Genomic DNA, 20553 nt, shown 5'->3' on the forward strand with positions numbered 1-20553 from the left:
ATAATATCCTTAAATTAATGTGTCAATCATTTTGTTATAAAATATGAAAATACAATTATGTCATGCCTATTTCAATTATAATGTATTATGATATTTGTTATACTGTACGATACTGCAATCAATATAAACGATTAAACTTTTTGAAGAGTCTGTATTTGATTTTTTCTTTAGTTAACATAATCATTTTCCTGCGTTTTAATATTTACGCAATAGGGAACTATATAACTTTGTACAAAGGATTCATAGTCACAAATATACTAGTTTAATAAGAAATAAACAATATAAATGATTAGTCTCAAATTCCAAGGCGACTGAAAACATCCGGTTTCTTCACGTGCGCTACCGTTGCAATTCTGTCGAAAGTTACTTGTTTAGTACTGCTTGTTTTAACCATTCCCAAACGTGCTTTTGCCGGTATCGAAGTTAACCTTTCTGAAGCTAACAAAAATATTGCATAAAAGTTAAAAAAATTGGTACAGTGAAAATTATAAAGATTCATATTATTATATAATTATAAAGAATTATAAAGATGTGTAAACAGCGTTATTGATGTTGGGCTACATACCTAGCTTTCCAGATGTAACATTGGATTTTATCAATCTGTTGTCTCTTAAAGATGTGTTGTTAAAAGAAATTCTTTTCGTTGTTTTCACTAATTGTGTAACACTATTTGACATAACTTTTCTATTTGCTTCTTGATCAGCTCGCATTGTGCCTACATTTTTTGGTACAATTTTATTTGTTGTAAGAATCGAAGTTCTTGTATTGGAACTTCTGCTTTTTAATATTCCTACACTATTTGTTCCATTTTTCAATATACCTGCTTGTGTTAAGATATTATCCTTTTTGGCATCTTTATCTCCTAATCGATTAAAAACACTCACAGATCTTTTAAGGATATCTTTCCCTAATCCAGTAATATTAAATGTCTGTGACGTTTCAGTTGGATTTGTTGTACTAGTTACAGAACTGTCACCCAGCCTGTCAAATACAGTTCGTTTTTGTTCTACAGAGTTTTTAAGAATTTGTTGACTTCTAGATGTTGATCCTTTTGGAAGTATTACAGTATATCCTACTTTATTATCTTTATTATCAAGTGATTTTAGTTTTTTAGGTGGTTCCTGCCACTCGTCTTCATTATTACTATCAAATTCATTGTCCTCTTTTAATTTTCTTTTAAGGATGGTCTGCTTCTTTTGATTAGCAAGATCTGTAATTATTTCACCTGATGTTGATGCTGATTTTTTAGCAACAACAGTTTTCTTGACTGAAGTTGTTGGAATCTTAACGATCTTTTTTGTGATTATTGCATCAGATTTAAGTTTAGTAGCAATAACTTTAGAAGTAGAACTAGCTGCTTTTGTTGTTACTTTTTTAATCATTGGTTTGGGCTTTCCAACATTATCTTCTGTATCAACTAAGAATCTTTCACATGTTGTCTCTTCTACTACTTTTTTTGCATATCTTAAAATAGCAATCATATCTCCCATTAAAGTAATTCCCATTTCTTTGAGACTAGGTTTGTCCAAATCAGGTAACATGTCTGGTTTAATACGATTATTGGAAAACACAACAGCATGTTTTGTAGCTACATCTTGAGGAAACCCAGCTCCTTTAAAAAATTTTACCCAATATGCTATAAAAGAAAAAGATAGTAACAAATGATAATTTTTACACAAAAATTGAAAAATTAGGAAAATTACAAAAAATTCTATATACCTGATAATGATGATGCCATTTTACCGATTAGGTTATTTTTATTCTTTGACACGATAATGTTTTATAAATAATTTCATACGTTAAAAATATATCATTCACAGACAAATTAACAATATTATTTCACATATTTTACAAAATTTGTTATATTGTACACAAATTCACTTAAAATAAATATTTTTGTGAACGAAAATATACTGTTTCGAATATATAGATAAGAAGAAATGTTCAATTATAATTTGTTGAAAAAAATATCACAGAATATTGTTAAAAAATGATAATAAACATCGGCATTCCATTGCTTGAAGCTTCAGGTCTATTCAGGTCTATTCATGTCTAGTCGCCTGTACATATATGAACACAAATGCATGAGTGAAATTGGAATGCTTAGATAAAATTTTAGAGAAAGTCTCACGTGGCGACACCACCGGCAAATATAAGCATTAGTCATAAGTGGCAATTTTTATTTATAAATGAATTGAAATTATCTTTAAATTTGTACACTATTACAAAATAAATGTACAATACATATAGCTCTGTGTAAAAGAAGTTATAAATTTCTAATAAAATGGTAATATTCATTAATTTCGTATAATATATTACAAAAATGTAAATTATCTGAACAAAAATTTATTATATTTTATAATTGAAAAGAACAATACTTATGTACGTTTTAAATTGGAAAGTATAATATATTTGAAGTAAGTAAGAAATTGAATATTATAAGTTTGACTGATGCAATTGTTGCCGTTCTAGGTATAAAATGCTTATGCCTGCATGTCCGTGAAGTCTCGGAGGAATGGTGTTACTCTTGTTGTTTTGGAAATTTCACACGAATTACCGTACTATTTTTATCGTGTGTGGGTGAATCAGGTGTCATAGTCGTCTTTGATACTATTTTCGATATCTTCATATTCTCTAAGCCGTTTGCTGGGCGAGATTCGCGCTTAAAAGAAGAACGGAGGTTAGTTTCGGCAGATGTATTGGGGTATGTAGTTTTCTATGAAACCGAGTTTGAAACAAACCGATAAACGTAACAAGAGTTCGTTGTGCTGTAAAAACCTTACGGAAATGCTTTGTTTATTTATAATGAATTCTTATTTAAATGCGATACTTTATCTTCTAAGCAACATTTGATTTTGTCTTTATTTGAATTTGTTGTATGCGTTATTTGAACAAGAATATGAATTTTGTTAATAGTAAACATACTTAACTAGGATTCATTCAGTTCTTTTTAATTTGTTTTTTAGACAGAGTTTACATATTATGAAATATCTATAAACTTAAGTTATGAACTTACATCGATATTTAACTGAATTTAGTTTTATAATTAGGTTTACATATGTTATGTTTGATTTTGTGAATACGTATTACAGATAATGATACATATGAGACATATACATAAAAAGAGGGATAATGTATTCTAGCATATTTTGTTAAGCAGTCTAATTAAGTTTTCGATCTACTGATAATATATATCACTGGAATACTTGATTGCATTATTACAATTCGCGGGGGTTAGCTACGAAAGCTGTTGCGTAGGAAGAGCGACAGGGTGTTGAGTAAGTAAATGGTACGGGTAGAATCAAGGAAAGCTAGCAACTAAAGTAATGAGCAAGGGTGAAAGAGAGAGAGAGAGAGAGAGAGAGAGCTCGCGAGAGAGAGAGAGAGAGAGAGAGAGAGAGAAAGAGAGCGATAGCGTGGGAGGGGAGGCTCGTGCGCCGGCGAGCAAATCGTGTGTCAGACTCGTGGCAGAGGGGTCAGCGCGAGAGAAAGAACGACACGAACCGAACATTTTCTGGACTTAGCGGGTACGTTTTCACGTTACAAAACGTACACCTTTTTTTCATTTTCAGTTATTTGTTCATTTTTCTTTATTTTTTCTCAAATCTTCATTTATTTTCTTTTTAACTTATATTTCCATTTTCTTTCTTTCTCTCTTTTTATCGCCTGTGCGCGCGTGTAATTTCCTTTTCGTTTTTTTTTTGTATCGGCAACTTACATTTTTTTATCAACAATGCATTTAGTCTTTATGATCAGTATTAGCGTGAAACAAGTGTAAGAAATGTCCGAACAAATTGTCAGTCTCGGTTATGATCGAGATCAGCATATTCAAGTGTTTGCTCGTTGATTTGTACATACGAAAACGTTTGTAGCTGTGTGACATAGAAATCATTTACATTTAAAGGAACGTGATATATCCGCGGAAGGATGAACGACATGGAAGCTTACGGGGATGGATACATGGAGCCCGAAGAAGAATGGGAGAGGGAAGGTCTTTTGGACCCAGCTTGGGAAAAACAGCAGAAAAAGGTGAGTTGAATTTGTCTCGTTTTTATTTAATAGAATTTTATATATTTCTTTTTGCTTCGATAAAAAAACTTCGATTTAGTTATATAGTACTGGACAACGATATATCATATTGCATATTGAGCGATTGAACTGGTACTTTAATGTTCCTATTTGTGACGAGTACATTTGTTTAGCCTACTTTTTTGTTTTGCAAATTTGTAAAATGTTATTATTATTTTCACAGTGAAGGTGTTCATTCTGAACGTTTATCACTTACAGAATATTTGCCTACTAGATTTTTGAACTACTGTACATAACCTCACGGAGCATGATACGATTTTCAAATGTTGTATTAGGATACATACGACGGCATATAATAAGCGAATACATCGCATATGATCTTAATGATAATGAAAGTGTCTTATTTTAATTGATTTTATTTTATACAAATTATCAATAGTACGCGATTTTCGCAAATCGAACGAACTTCACTTTTTCAGAGTTAATTTTGTATTTATCGCAAAACATTTAATATCTAATTTTAGTTTCATTTCTGAGAGAAAGACTATCGCTGTTGTCGCTGATCTTCTATTTCTTGTACATGTTTATGCTTTCCATTATACGTCCGAAATATCTTCTACTTCTCTGTGAATTGTAGGTATTATATTTTAAAATGCTGTGTATAAAGATTAAAACGCAAAGTGTCTTCGATTAACAATGAACGTTTCTTTGACGCAAATTTTGATTCGTAATATACGGAGAGATAATTATGCTAGAAGAAATACCCGGAGAAGATACAAGGGTAGCAGATTAATACGGTGTCAATTGATAAAATGGAACAGCTTCAAGTACGCGTTGAAAATGTTTTCTTCATTTTTGGCAGAGGCTCAAGGCTCTCAAGACCGACTCGATTACATGGGACGTTAGATGTGGCAGCCCTTTGGATTGTATTTTCAGACTTTATGACAAAAATAATCGAGCACTGAGTCATTTTAAGCTATCGTAGTTTCGTTGATGTTCCTCGATTTTTGATCGTTGAAATAAGATTGCGGTATCGTCGGTTTCATTGGCACATGCGACAATTTTGTGATTATTTCGTTACTGGATCGTTTCTTCATTTGTATCAGTCTCGAAGTATCGTTGTTAGAAATACTTAGATATGTAAATTATTACGGAACTATGTTTGTCTGACAATTGGCTCGATGAACCAGAGCCGAGTGGAGTTCTTACAGAATTTGAATCTTATGAAATTACCGTTTCTAATTTTCGTTCCCTATTTTCAGTCTTTTGCCAATGAGAGCTTTATCTTGATATTAATCTTATCTTGATATCACATTCCTGATGTGTTAGTTAATTTATCGATGTTAAATAACACAAATCTGATATTTTTATCGATAATTTATCATATGCTCGAAATAATTTTCAATGTTCTTATTGTTATCATTTTTCGAATTCACAATTTTCAAAAGATATTTTAATTTGCTTACTTAACATTCTAGAAATAAAATCCAAAGATTTGTAGATACTTTTATCTTGGTTATTAAGCATTTTTTGAGGGATATTTTTGACACGTTAACAATCACACTTTAAGATACATAGTACGTAGACTAATTGGAAAAAATCTTCGTGTGATAATATTTCAACCACGAAAGTATATTTATTTCCTTTAAAAGAAAAATAAGAGTTTCATCTCTCTCGTCCTTCATATTCTCATTAATTACCAATAGCATATTTATATCGTTTAATATTTTCATACATGTATCTTTCATACAATGATTAAATATATAGATAGTAACATATTCGGGAAACTAAGCTGTCGGCTAGTTAACTGTATAATTTCTCATAAAATCTCGGCCACTTGGACGGCTTTCGAACTGCGCACGAAACATTCCGGGGGACGGTGATAGGCATTTTTTTCTTTCGCTTTCAAATGGGTCACGTTGCTTGATGCTTTGCGAAAACTCGCTGTTCTTGCGCTTGTTTCACGATTTCCGTTTGACTTTATCTACTTACGAACATCTTGAACGAAACGACTTCTTTCTTCAAATTGTCGAAATTTTTCTATAATTTTGTCGCGTCATTCGAATTAGCTTTGATCCACAGGCTTCGTCTTCGCTGGATACGATCTGTACGCGAAAGATACCAACTTAATTGGTTGTTAATTACAGGTTCTCGTTGACGTCTTAATTTTTATTCGTAATCGCATTCTGTGCATAGATACGTGTAATAGAGAAATTTGCGATTGTTGTGTGGTGGTGAAGTACACTAACGTAGAAACGTGTTGTTGCGGAGAATCGTCGAAGGTTACGGAACTGCTTATCTAGTGTTACTGTCAACTGGTTATTTTACGTGGTGCGATACGGTGATACTCGTTACGGTTCGTCAGGGATATAACAGCACTCATGTATATAAGTATATACTTACTTTCTTCGTCGTTTACGTTTGCACGGAGCTGACATTGACATATATATATATATATATATATATATATATATATATAGATAATGCACGCGGTCGAAGACATCGATCATATTCTCTGATCGATCGCCGTTTTCAAATTTAACCGGCGTTTATGCCGGTCGTTCACGACACGATCTTACCTGCGATTGTGTAAAGTATGCTGTTCTCTGTTGTCGCACATTGCTCCAAGATCTGATCGTGTAGCGTTCGTGTGAGTAGGGTTCGTAAAGTGACAGCGTGTTACGTATAATCTTTCGATAGGACGAAAGAAGAAAAATCGTTTTAAAAACAATTTGTAACGCGTTCCGGCGATAACAATGAATTGTTTTATCAACCAGAAACTGTACGAATATTGGAAGTTCCAAAGATAGGGGAGCCGCAGAGTTAAAGTTGCGAACGAGCGAGAGCTATCGATCGATTTCTTACTCGATGCGAGCAGAAGATCGTTAACCTTTGAGAAGTTTCGGCTGTACGCCAAATCTTAGATTGGAATCGGGTGACCCACGCATGCTATGCACCAGTAAGTCGATTGTTATGCGATGATAAGTTCCGCGCGCCTGAACACCTTTGCCGGCTGTTTATTGCGAATTCCGCGATTACGCTTCGTTAAAATGCAATCGACACCCACGTTTTACTATTTTCAGCCAACTATTCGCCGTTTGCAAAGGTCGAACGATAATTACGCGAAATATCTGCGTTCAGTGTAACCGGTTGGAATGGTTTCTTGAATGAATTTTCAGTATTTCCACCCGCTGCGGTGATACTGTCCGCAAATAGAACGTCGACCATGATATTTTCCGTTACGTATGATCTTCCAGGATTATTTTCGGCATGTTGTGCGTAGAGAAACGCAATTGATGGCGCAGAGTAACATCTTTTTCCTTGAATTCCTTTACCTCAATCGTTTACATCGCGCGAACCAAAGTCATTGAGTTTCCGCGGCCGATTAGCCCGCGGCGCTACATAACGCGATGTTCAGTCGATCGGTTACGCGACACATTCTCTAGGATCTATCGCAAATAGGACGACGATGTTGCTGAAACCGCTGAACCACTCTTGTGAAACATGTAAAAATTTCATTTGTTTCATGTAACTAATGTTATTTGATCTAACCGGCCGCATCGCCACCTGTGCTTTATTTCAACGCCGGAATAATAGAATGCTGCGAACCGATAATGTGTTCGTACACCGGTTCTCGTAAATATCTTTTACAACAGTTTCATTGCTACGCGATTTTCACGTGTATCATAAAAGTAACTTGGCAATTTCGTTCTCCTGTCGCTCTATCTCTTACTTTATCGTACATTTTGGCCTTAAATTCGTGTGTTTCAAGGTACAGCGGAGTTGCGTAGAAAGGATTCGTTAATTGGCCGCTTTGGCCAATAATTTTTCACCGACTATGAAGGATATGTATATGTATATGTACGTATAGCGCGTCGTGTAACTGTTAATGGTAAGAACAGAGTAGAAGTTTCAGCTATCTTATGGAAGTTTGACACAAACGAAAAGAAATTCAATGCCAGAATTTAAGAATAGATATAAGTTGCAAGCGTGTTCACGCGCGATATTTAGAATTTGGGTTACGTGAATTATGTGCATCGTATTCAGGGCGTTTCGTGTTTAACTGCGTTTATTTTTGGTGCAACTGCAGGTAGCTGTAAAAATTTTGTGTAGACAGTCGGATTTATATACTTTTCTACTTACATTTGTCCCGACAGCCCGTTACAACGATATAGCCAGCAAAAGATTTATTTGATCGTGCGTAGCGTGAAATGATTTTGGCGATCGATCGTTCGATCGACCGAGAGTATATCTTGCAAATAAAAATCATCTGTTTATATCGTGTCATTAACTCATTGACACGCGAGACATTCTTTCCGTTTATAAAAGGATGGGCATGAGTCACGAACGTAAGTAAAGAAAACCTCGTAACTCCATTGTTATTCTGTGCAACTATGATTGTATAGTTTGTTTACATAACTCGATATTCGGTTTACTTTTGTAAAGTTACCGTTTATGTAACGGAATTTGTTTGTCCGGTAATATTTGTAACCTTTTGTATTGTGCAATTACAGGAAAAAGCAAAGAAACGTTGGATATTTATAGAAATACAGCAATAGCTACGATGAAAAAGTTACGAGATTATAAAATCCTCGCGAATTCTCACGAAACTTATTTTTGAAACAGAATTCGGTTCTTCAAGAGAAACACGACCATGGTTCTCGTATAGATATAGATCAAATGATTTATCAGCAATGAATTTAATCGTGTTGTAATTTCTGTGCCATTCATCAGTTTTCAATTTTTCCTTTATTTCTAACTTTTTGCTTAGCCGTTGAAATAGAGCGCCCCTGCCCCCCCCCTCCCTCCGCTCTCTTCCTCTTCGGTTCCAGTAAATATATCGGTGATTGAACTAAAATCCAAATAGCTTATACCTACGAATGATAAATTAAAGAATGTGGAAATATTAATTTAATATTCTGATTGAAAATAAAACGGATCAGAACGTGTTCGAAATGCTTCAGCGCTCAGCGCGGGAGGAGTCAATGTTTTACAAATAGATCTTAGAGCGCTCGTAGAAGTTAAGGTGGCTCATGTCCAATTTTGGCCGGTCGCGCTTCACGCTAGCCGTATTAAATTTCAGGCAATATTTTTCTCTCCCTGCCCATTCCCCTTTAAAAAAATTTACAAGTATCGATGTCGTTTCCTTTTCACATCTTTATGCATTTTTCAACAACCTAGAGTTGACTGTAACGATGTTATCAATAATATCGTCAAATCAATGATTGTATATAATACTTGTTTTTATCGAACTTATTATATTGTATTCTCGGAGAGATATAATTTGTAATTAATGAAATAATAAGAAACGTGTCTGTTTTCAACATTTATTTATGTTACCATGCTACACTATTCTTTAATTGTATTTCAAACTAAATTAAAAGCTTTTTTTTTTGTAAGATATGTTCATTAATGCTACATGCTATATATTAGAAGATAGGAGAAGAAGATATCTGTGTGATATTTATTTTTGTATAAATCGAATATTGCAATATTTAACAAATAAATAACTGTTTTTCAAATAAAGTATGTTTCAAGTCAATTGCTTCATTTAACCATGGGATATGGTATAAAGTAATTGAGATCGTTATCGTGTGTTTGAGTATATCGAATTTTATGCTTCAAGATATCAAAGGTTTGAAAATCTTTAGCCTGGGCAATGGGAAGCACAGTTTAAGAACCGGGACAGGAGATATATATAGCAGGAGGGATTGGGGTCGTTACTAAAATATATGCTAAGCAGCATTCAAGCTCAATTCTCCATTTTAAATTCTTTGTAACCGTGAAACATTACTGTTTAATCGATCCTGTAGAGATTGAGATATTGAGAAAAAAGATATCGAGATATTATTGAGAAATTAGAAATAGATAAATAGAAAATGAGTGAACATCAATGTTATGTTTATATTTGCAGACATTCACAGCATGGTGCAATTCGCACCTTCGCAAAGCTGGAACCGCTATCGAATCGATCGAAGAAGACTTTAGAAATGGACTGAAATTAATGTTACTACTTGAAGTAATTTCTGGCGAAACTCTGCCAAGACCAGACAGAGGCAAAATGAGGTTCCACAAGATCGCGAATGTGAATAAAGCTCTTGATTACATTGCCAGTAAAGGTGTAAAATTAGTTTCTATCGGAGCAGAGGGTAAATATCATGATTCTTTGAACAGTTCCTTGTAGGAGTTGAGTAAAGTTGAATAAAATTCAAGGTCATTGTTTAATTTTTACCAGAAATCGTGGATGGCAACTTGAAGATGACATTGGGCATGATCTGGACCATCATTTTGAGATTTGCTATTCAAGACATTTCTGTGGAAGAAATGACTGCTAAAGAGGGCCTTTTGCTGTGGTGTCAGCGTAAAACTGCACCGTATAAAAATGTCAATGTTCAAAACTTCCATCTATCCTTCAAGGATGGTTTGGCGTTTTGCGCGCTCATTCATCGTCATCGCCCTGATTTGATTGATTACAATAAACTTAGCAAGGATAATCCTTTAGAAAATTTGAACACTGCCTTTGATGTTGCTGAAAAGTATCTCGACATTCCTCGTATGTTAGATCCCGATGGTAAGTATATATATATATATTTTTTTTTTAAACGTTTCGTCACATTCAAAGCAAATGTTAAATGCGTTACACTTTGCATACTGTCGATTAACGTGATAGAGATATTTTTTAACCAAATAGTTTAGGCATTTTGTTGGGGTTCAGGATGGAACTACGATCAGATGAGCTTATTCTATCACTTAAACGAATAGATTCTTAATATTATATTCCCTTGATATCATATAGATTTGATCAACACACCCAAGCCAGATGAGCGTGCAATCATGACGTACGTGTCCTGCTACTACCATGCGTTCCAAGGTGCTCAGCAGGTCAGCGTAAAGAAATGCGTGTTGTTCCCTTACTTTGGTTACAAAACGACCTGTGCTATCTTTCACTAATACACTATCATCGTATACTTACACTTAACAGTGTTTCATCATGCTAATTTCATTGTATAACTTATACTTGTTTTATGTTCAAATGCTACGTACTTACAGACAAAATGTTGACTGTTGGAAAGATTTTCTTGATTTATCTATAGGTTTGTTTCCGTTACCCCTACAATGTACACTGTACAGCCAATTCATGATATTAGCTAGAGACAATTAATATATTTCTAATACATCAATGAGAATTACAAATATCAATTAAAATTACACTCCTTGATAGAAGACAAACAAAATTTTTCAGTGGACATTCTTAAGCTAACATTGCATGGTTTGAGTTTTTCCGAATGTGTTTTTCTAGATATGCGAAATACAGCAATGCCTGATGAGAGAGCTGTGATGACCTACGTTTCCTCATACTACCACTGCTTTAGCGGTGCACAAAAGGTGTGTGTTTGCATTTGAAATTAACCTATAACACATAAAAATCGTATTATCTGTGTACAATTTACTCGTTGAATGTTTAACCACAACTAAATTGGAAACAAATTTCCGATGATATGCTTTTACCCAAACATATCGACGCACATATAGCGGTTACAACGATACATTGAAGATCTCTGTTTCATAAGGTGAATTTCTACTTTTCATTGTAGGCAGAGACTGCCGCAAACAGAATATGTAAAGTTCTAAAAGTGAATCAAGAAAATGAGAGACTCATGGAAGAATACGAACGACTGGCATCTGATTTACTGGAATGGATAAGACGAACCATGCCTTGGTTGGCTAGTCGTCAGACCGATAATTCCCTTGCCGGTTGTCAGAAAAAATTAGAAGAATATAGAACGTACCGTCGTAAGCATAAACCACCGCGAGTTGAGCAAAAAGCCAAACTCGAAACGAATTTTAACACTTTACAAACGAAACTGCGACTCAGCAATCGACCTGCTTATATGCCAACTGAAGGAAAAATGGTATCCGATATAAATAAGGCTTGGAAAGGTAAAATATTCTAACACTTGTGTCAACTCTGATGACGAAGTAACAAGTACTTTTGACGAAAGTACCAAGATCATTTGATTCGATTATAGGTTTAGAGTTGGCAGAGAAGTCATTCGAAGAATGGCTCTTGTCGGAAATGATGCGTCTCGAGCGTTTGGAACATTTGGCTCAGAAATTTAAACATAAAGCTGATGCTCATGAAGAATGGACTGCAGGAAAGGAAGAGATGCTCACATCACAACATTTCCGACAGTGCAAACTCAATGAACTCAAAGCTTTGAAGAAAAAGCATGAAGCTTTCGAATCTGATCTTGCGGCGCATCAGGATCGCGTGGAACAGATAGCTGCCATTGCTCAGGAGCTCAAGTAATTTTGCAAAATACTTGCACCAAATTATTTTGAAGATATGTTCATAATAACATTGGTATTTTCTTTTATAGTACCTTGGAGTATCACGATAGTGCGTCCGTTAATGCTAGATGTCAACGAATTTGCGACCAATGGGATCGCTTGGGTACTCTTACCCAACGTAGACGTCAGGCGTTAGATGAGGCCGAACGTATTCTTGAAAAGATCGACGTCCTACATTTGGAATTCGCTAAACGAGCTGCTGTAAGTTTATATTATTACGTATGTGGTAAAAAATCTTTTCCGGTATTTAATGATTATGACATAATTTTTAGCCATTCAATAATTGGTTGGATGGAACCAGGGAAGATCTAGTAGATATGTTTATCGTTCATACGATGGAGGAAATCCAAGGTTTAATGGATGCTCATGCTGCGTTTAAAGCAACTCTTGGAGAAGCTGATAAAGAATACAATGCTATTGTGGGATTAGTGCGTGAAGTTGAATCAACAGTCAAACAGTTCCAAATTCCGGGAGGTCTTGAAAATCCGTACACTACTCTCACTGCTTTGGACCTTACGAAGAAATGGAGCGATGTCAGACAACTTGTACCTCAGCGTGACGGTACACTGCAAGCGGAACTTCGCAAACAACAGAATAATGAATTACTTCGACGACAGTTTGCTGAGAAAGCTAATGCCGTTGGTCCGTGGATAGAACGTCAACTAGACGCAGTTACAGCTATTGGTCTCGGTCTTCAGGGTACTTTGGAAGATCAATTACATCGTCTGAAGGAATATGAACAAGCGGTTTATCAATACAAAGCTCATCTTGAAGAACTGGAGAAGATTCACCAAGCTGTCCAAGAAGGCATGATATTTGAGAACCGATACACTCAGTATACGATGGAAACTTTACGAGTTGGATGGGAACAATTACTTACTTCGATAAATCGTAACATTAATGAAGTCGAAAACCAAATTCTTACTAGAGATTCGAAGGTAACATTCCTTTTTTTTTAAATTATCTCTTCATCTTTTTTCCAACGACTAAAATAAATTTAATGTGTATTGTAGGGTATTACGCAAGAACAACTTAATGAATTTCGTAGTAGTTTCAATCATTTTGACAAGAACCGTACAGGTAGATTGGCTCCTGATGAATTCAAATCCTGTCTTGTTTCTCTGGGTTATTCCATTGGAAAGGATAGGCAAGGTGACATCGATTTCCAGCGTATTCTGGCTATTGTTGATCCAAATAATTCTGGTTACGTACATTTCGATGCGTTCCTAGACTTTATGACTCGCGAATCTACAGATACAGACACAGCCGAGCAAGTAATCGATAGTTTCCGTATACTTGCTGGAGACAAGGTTTGCATACTTTTATCTAAATGATCACAATTTTATTTCGAAATATTAATTAATTATTATTTGTATCGTTTAGCCATACATTTTGGCCGACGAACTGAGGAGAGAATTGCCACCTGATCAGGCTGAATACTGTATTCAACGAATGCCTCCATACAAGGGACCGAATGCAATCCCTGGAGCATTGGATTATCGTTCATTCTCTACTGCTCTATACGGTGAATCAGATTTGTAAGGATACATATCAAAAATCATGAAAACTTTTTGAACGATTTCCATTTTAAAAAGCAGATGAAATGTTATTTGAAACGTATGTCGCACGTTTTGGTACTCTAACGCATCTTTATAAATTGAGAATCTCAACGCGATCAAAGAATCATTGACTAGCCTCAAGAAATATAGTATAATATTCGGAGCGTTTGGGATGAAAAGGCTCTAATACGTTTATACGTGTCACGAGTTAGCAATTTTTTATTCGTGATATTTTTTTAACGTAAAGGAACCTGAGAGCTATACCGATAAATTTTGATACACTGATATTTGCTAAGATGTCTATTCTCTATCGTTATCACGAGATGAAATTGACGTATAGCGCTCGATGAAGGTGGTCCGTACTTAAATAAGTCTGTACAGTGACAATAAATATACACAATTTAGATACCTTGACGTTAAAAGAGTAGCACAATCGAATACAACAGATTCTTCTAGAACGTTTGCTTCTTGCCTATGTCTACGGTGAGTCCTATAATTAGTAAGTTAATGTTTCAATTGTATATAAACATGTCCGAGAAGTCACACGAGTACCAATAATAGAGAGAATAATAAGCATTTCCTTTCCGTAAACGTTCCAGAAAAGGAGAGGATAATATAGTTCCATAAATGATTAATATGTTAAAATGGAAAACGTGATTAAACGGTTTATTACGTACAATTTTCGCATGCATCGATATTGCAGTCGTACATATTGTTCAAAAAATATTCCATTTTATTGGGAGTATTTGTATATTTTTGAAAAAGCTGTTTAAATCGTATCATACAAAAAATAGCTTAATTTTTCCTTGGAAATAAAAGTTTGATTTGTCTAAACGAGATGATTGTTTCAGTTGAAAAACTAAATATGAGTATCTCACAGTTCCTATTCATATATAATCCAGCAGGAGATGATGGGATTTTTTATAAAATAAGCTTTGGAAAGAAACAGTTACTCAGATTCAAACGTAAGGCGCAAATCGATGTTCGTAAAATATGCGAAAATTCATAATGTGTGTATAAATTAATAATATTAACGATATAAACGAATATTTGGAAATTCGTACATACGTACGAAACGACTTTCTCGCTAAGAATCCAGAAAATACTACGCTCGAAATCGAACACAACATTCATATTTTTTTATAATAAGCGGCATAACGAATTCTTAACGAAAGAGGGGGGGGGCCGCTTTTACATTTCGTAAATCGTATATTAAATAATAATGCGAAACGATGCTAAAGAAAGCAAATTATTTATTTATTTGAATTAAACGATTATTTATTATTGTTCCGATAATTAATTATGGTAGTAAAACAAAGCCACTTTTTCAAAGTATTTATTTTTATAAATATTTGACAGAAGTGATAAATGAAAGGCCAATGTAATATAAGACCCATTATGTAAAATTTTCAAATAGCAACCGCCATTCTTTGTGTCATGTTTATTAGATCACAATTTATATTCAGCAGTCTAAATATCATTTTGTCGAATCATTGTTATTTAAGGTCATGGAAGACGCTCGTGTGTGAAATGCAATTACTCATTCGAGAGGAGAAAAAAGTACTGTGACGTTTTTTGCTTTGAACTAGTGCTTCTTTAATATGTATCTTAACGCGTTTTACGAGTTCACTTTAATTCCTCTTACATTTATTTTTGTTAAAAAATAAAATTATTATTGGGCTTTTTATAGAAATGAACAACATAAAAAGAACTGGGGAGATCTACTGAATAGTATAACCTGAGGCATATATATATAAATACACAGACACACATGCACACGCGCACGCACACGACATACATACACAGAAGGTTGAGATTATGAACATTCATTTTGATATCGAAACATAATGAATCTGTAACAAGTACATATGTGTTCAATGTATGTATAGCCGAAAGAAATAGTTTTGAAAATCAAATTGTTCGATGCGTTCATATCGTATTGTGTATACGTATACATTCTCATTAATAATCACATATATGTATAATTATAATTCTTATAATTTTAAATCATTTAATGTAACTTCTACAATCTTAATTCGATCTACACATCAGTTGGACAATCGTATCGTATTGCATATTACACTTGTCAACTATTCTACCTATTTTTGTTTTATCAGTTCCATCTTCCTCAGCTAGTTTAATAACAAAAAGCATTGTAAAATCAAACTATGAGAAAATAAAAAATGGTCTTTAAAGAGAGAAAGAGAGGGAGAGAAAGAGAGCGAAAGAGAGAGAGAGAGAGATAGAGAGAGAGAGAGAGAGAAGACCGTTCAAGTTTTGTATCAAAAATAAAGCGACAAGATTGGGTAGTTATTTTTAACGTATCCTAATATGCGTCATATCAAGTGGGCGATATAACAAAGGCTATTTAAATAAAAATTTCTAACAGTGTGGTTAAAAATGAATGCTTTTATTCCAAACGTAAAACTTATTATATATGTAATTCCGATTCAACGTTTTTGATCGAGTGCAAAGAGTTTTACAAGTACATGTATTTTACAAAGATACACTTTATTAAGTTTCTCGGTACTACATGTACTAACGCTTAAGTTATTTCATCGATACGCCATGCAATAAAGTAAACTAGATCTATGTATATACAATAACTATAATATTTACAGGCAAATTTTTAACTATAATATCACCACGCTTCGTTTCCGTTAGATATGGCTACATGCGTTTGTAAAAATTCAGCCGAATCTTTCTTGTTCGTTGTATAATGAATTGGTCATGATTTAGTTTAAATATGAATTAAAAATTACTTTATGTCTGATCTATGCGACTTTTAAGACATCGTTTAATTAATGATTTAGGAGAAATTATTCTTTGCAGCCAAGTCCGGCTGACCAATTGCAAATACCACCGACCGGATCAAAGGATAGTTTATCGGGACAAGTGTACTCAGCTCCGATTACCTGACCGTTCACCATTCTGGCGCAAGTAATAAATTTTTTGCAAGAGTCGGGATGTGGGAAATTGCCTTGATCCAGACATCGGAAGGTTCCTTTGCTGGTGAGGAAGAGTTTTCCGTTGAAAGTAGATTTTCCAACCACCGATTCCTCCTCGTCCTCGTAATAATCGTAGTCGATAACAGGCGGTCGCCTAGGTCTTGTCGTTACATTTTGTAGAGTTTTATCCTTCGTCTTTGACTTTTGTCGATCTCTGAGACTCGGGGTGAATCTGAGGGTAGCCCTGCTTGTTGTCGCGTCCGTTCTAGGTGCAACCGTAGTGCTTATTTTGCGCCTCAGACCGTTCCTTAACGGTGTTCGACCTGATTGTGTAACTCTATTAGTTATTCGATCTCCAAAAACAAAAGAGACTAGAAGAATCCCGTTAGCACCCATGGAAGAACATAAAAGATGCATCAGCACGCATATGATTTATCCAGCGTGAAGAACGAGATGTGCCTGCACACGTAAGGATACAGGCAAAAAGGGAAAGAGTATCAATGTGCGTAAAAGTTATAATTGCATTAGTATTCATATTGGGCGTTGATACAGACGGTGATGGAAAAGGTGAAGAACATGATTGCAATTATAATAGAGTAGAAATGTATGGAAAGGACAAAAATATTAGCAAAACAGATGAACGATTATGAAGTCGACGAGGTAGAGTTCTCAAAAGATGTTGATTAGCTTCCATTAGACCCCCAACAATGAAGTACATCTTCAATAAGAATAAAATGTGATTAGTTCTTGATGGTAACCTCGGCTCCTTAAAGGTTTTATAATGTTTGAGTATCAGAATGGAAGAAGTACACGAATTAGAAGTAAGTAAATGGAAAAGTATCGTCCTCATCGATTGATTCGAAGAGTATGAGAAAATATAAGTCGAAAATTGCAGTGCAATGAGAAATTATGTCCCAAGTGATCCATGAACAAGAGTGAAATATGCGACTTAACATTTTAGTTTATATAAATTAAGAAATCTGATGGTGGAGGATTTAACAAGTTGAGTGTACCCGTAGCTGATGTTTGTGGAGACGGTGGATCTGCCAAAGTCACCGCGAATTCTTGTGCTCTACTACTTTGATCGATATCTTTTTCAGATTTCGGTGTTTCTGTTCTTTCATCCACGGCATCTAAAACATAATATAGAAACGTGTCTGTAAATTGTTTCTACAATTATTTAATAATATATTCTTCGAAAACTTTTTATTTTATTTGATTAACGGAGAGCATCGATTAAAGGAGATTTGAATTTCAAACATATCGCGCACACAATTGTTTACGCAAACGCACGCGTTTCTAATGGTACGATACTTGGTCGACGCGGCGTTGTGCTTCGCAATAATTGGCGGCACGTGGCGCGATCATGTTACAGAGTTTCGAGTTGTAGAGTATCATGGTTATGTGCAGATTTTATATTATCGTATCATCACTTACCGAGTTTTTCGTTAGCAAGAGTTTGAGACTTTCCGTCGTTCGAATGAGTTTTTCGATGATTCGCGAATGTGTTGGAAGTTTTGCTTTGCAATGTCGCCAAATTGAATGTAGTGGGTTTCCTCAACCTGGTTGATGGCAAATTTCCTGGTGTACGAGATGTTACCGTACTCTTCGAGGAATTCACCTGTTCGTAGAGCATACGCAGATTGTATTTTGTTTAGGTTCGTTAGAACGGTAAGTAGAATTTTCTCATCGGTCAATCAAAAAATATTAGTCGACGGTCAATTGGTATAAGTTATCAACAAGAAGCTGATGTTACGAAGTATTTAATATGTCGAGAACGAGTTCGTGAACGATTTTTTTTTATAACCGATTAATGAAATTTGATTAGTGAAACATTACCTCGATAGGAGATAACAGAAACACAAGATGCCTCGAATTTTATGACGCGAATAATACAAATTCAAAATATGTCGTATCTTATTAATTGTTCGTAGATAGCGCGTTGTAACGAATCTCAGTGAGGTATCAAGAGCGTAGGATCCTTTACCTAAACGTTTGTAATTTTTGCGCTTCAGTTTCACATCGTAAGACTTATACCGATTGACATGTTGGCCGTTTTATTTTGAATAATCGTATTCAGGGCTAAAAAGCACTGAAACGATGCATGAGAGAAGAGGAGCTAAGAATAATTAGAGGATAAGCGCGCGAGACAACAATGGCACTTCATTCTTGTGTTAAATTGCTGAATTTCGTAGCTAAGCATTAACCCTTTGCACTGTTGACATTTTACTGCCATTTCACAAGCATCAATGAACAAAGGTTATAGAGAAAGTTTCATAATCGTCGAGTTCGCGGTAAATATACATATATGTAAAAGGAGCAAAGCACAAAGGGTTAAAATACATCGTAAGATGAAACAAAATAAGCGTAACGAAGGCGCCGTAAAATATGCGACACACGCCTCGTAAAAGAAAAAAGTGTTAATTGATTTGAGGGTAGAGTAAAATCAGTGGTAGGTGAAGATTATGGCGAAGATGGCAGAAAAGATGCTCGATGAATTTCTTCCGTAGATAGTGATCCCTTCTGAAATACTTTTCCTTCTGCTGTTATACGATTTTTTTCGTTAATCGTTGTCACCGAAGAATCGGATCAACTCCTTTCTTTCGTTATGGCGTGAAATGAATGCCGCGATCGATCTGAGCTTTGTCGTATGCTTTTAAAGTCATCGACGAGTAGCTTTGTTCTTTTTTCGTCCGGATGTCTGGATAAACTACAAGGAGGTCTGATCGGTTTTGTCGTTTTTATTTACGGTTCGTGAATGTTGCGTATTCCACTTTGTTTAGTTAGATGTAAAGAGAGAGAAAGGGAGGGAGAGGGACAGCGAGCGATAGCGTCTGAGTTAGAATTACATATTGTAAAGAAATTGTTATACTTCTTTTTTTATGTCATCGCAAGTCGCAAGTGTAGGAAATTTAAAGTCTAAACTGACCTCAGACTCGGATCGACCGATATTTTCCTCGATCCGAAGACGTTCTTCTTTGGAGACAGCTTCTTTTCCGGTAAGATTTGCCTTTGGCACAACCTTCTTTTCCACGCTTGTCTCTTCCTTGTTCGCGTTTTCTCCATCATTTCGATTTTCTACAGAATTACCCGCTTTCGTTCTTTTCGTGGAGCCAGTTATCGCTTCGATTTGCTCGGATTCCTCCTTAGCTGATTTCTTCGTTACTTTCAGTTTATCATCGTCGTTGACCGTACGATTAGTCGTACGAGTGGTTGTATTGGAGGCAAGCGAGTCGTTCACAGCTGTACCAGTAACAAAAGGTCTGCGGTGCCGCCCTCTGTAACTAATAACTCTACGACGAGGATGTTGCGTTCTTCTTGTTTCTTTTATCGAATCCTTTTGATCTTCGTTCGATGGGCTTACATAACGATGATCCTGTCTACCGTCCTGAGATTTACGTCCAAACTCGTGATTAGGATTAAATTCGATCCTTTGTCGGCGGCGATTAAATTTATTCGCCGATCTTTCGGATTGAGTAGAAGGACGCGTCGTGGTTGACAACGATGAACTCAACTTCGATTTTTCGCCATCCTTCGCCACGTTTCTTCTAACTTCGCCAGTTTGTTGGCTGCTACTGACCTTTTCGTCTGTCGAATAATTTTCTTGCAAATGTGCAGCATGCGTTCCATTTTCTATATGTAATAACCCTGTTTCTGTTACGGAT

At 35.3% G+C, this 20553-nt stretch overlaps 3 protein-coding genes across 7 annotated transcripts in view; 2 read left to right on the plus strand and 1 right to left on the minus strand.

Annotated features, from left to right (window-relative positions):
• Positions 1–131: 131 nt before the first annotated feature.
• Positions 132–2075, minus strand: LOC117237395 (uncharacterized protein C19orf47 homolog). The gene is made up of 3 exons (XM_033501310.1): positions 1720–2075; positions 566–1636; positions 132–438 (listed from the first exon to the last, which is right to left on the minus strand). The coding sequence occupies exons 1-3, from the start codon at positions 1736–1738 to the stop codon at positions 296–298; spliced, it is 1233 nt and encodes a 410-aa protein (XP_033357201.1). The 5' UTR covers positions 1739–2075; the 3' UTR covers positions 132–295.
• A 406-nt stretch (positions 2076–2481) lies between these two features.
• On the plus strand, positions 2482–16035 carry LOC117237385 (alpha-actinin, sarcomeric). 5 transcript variants are annotated; one of them, XM_033501294.1, is made up of 12 exons: positions 3387–3527; positions 3905–4029; positions 9944–10178; positions 10265–10600; positions 10826–10915; positions 11330–11415; positions 11625–11970; positions 12060–12336; positions 12411–12582; positions 12654–13319; positions 13395–13691; positions 13765–16035. In XM_033501294.1, the coding sequence occupies exons 2-12, from the start codon at positions 3928–3930 to the stop codon at positions 13921–13923; spliced, it is 2766 nt and encodes a 921-aa protein (XP_033357185.1). In that variant the 5' UTR covers positions 3387–3527; positions 3905–3927; the 3' UTR covers positions 13924–16035. The 5 variants fall into 5 exon arrangements, with proteins under 5 accessions (XP_033357182.1, XP_033357183.1, XP_033357185.1 ...); XM_033501291.1 differs by lacking the exons at positions 3387–3527; positions 11330–11415 and adding an exon at positions 2482–2704 and having other exon boundaries at positions 10826–10911; positions 13765–13923; XM_033501292.1 differs by lacking the exons at positions 3387–3527; positions 11330–11415 and adding an exon at positions 2482–2680 and having other exon boundaries at positions 10826–10911; positions 13765–13923.
• Positions 16036–18536: 2501 nt separating this feature from the next.
• LOC117237403 (prohormone-1) overlaps positions 18537–20553 on the plus strand; it is a 60612-nt gene continuing 58595 nt past the window's right edge. Inside the window, exon 1 of the mRNA XM_033501325.1 lies at positions 18537–18559. The gene's annotated coding sequence lies outside the window, so the exon portion shown is untranslated. The remainder of the gene's footprint in view (positions 18560–20553) is intronic.

The sequence above is a fragment of the Bombus vosnesenskii genome, unplaced genomic scaffold (assembly GCF_011952255.1).
Source record: "Bombus vosnesenskii isolate JDL3184/JDL3185 unplaced genomic scaffold, Bvos_JDL3184-5_v1.1 scf7180000013370, whole genome shotgun sequence".
NCBI lineage: Eukaryota > Metazoa > Arthropoda > Insecta > Hymenoptera > Apidae > Bombus > Bombus vosnesenskii.

Bases quoted from the DNA above. Each gene is read 5' to 3' on its own strand.
- LOC117237385 (XM_033501294.1), top strand. From the start codon at position 3,928: ATGAACGACATGGAAGCTTACGGGGATGGATACATGGAGCCCGAAGAA. The intron at 10,179-10,264 runs GTAAATATCATG...AATTTTTACCAG, and splicing joins AGTTTCTATCGGAGCAGAGG to AAATCGTGGATGGCAACTTG. The intron at 10,601-10,825 runs GTAAGTATATAT...GATATCATATAG, and splicing joins TCGTATGTTAGATCCCGATG to ATTTGATCAACACACCCAAG.
- LOC117237395 (XM_033501310.1), bottom strand. The intron at 439-565 runs GTATGTAGCCCA...TATTTTTGTTAG, and splicing joins TGTTACATCTGGAAAGCTAG to CTTCAGAAAGGTTAACTTCG.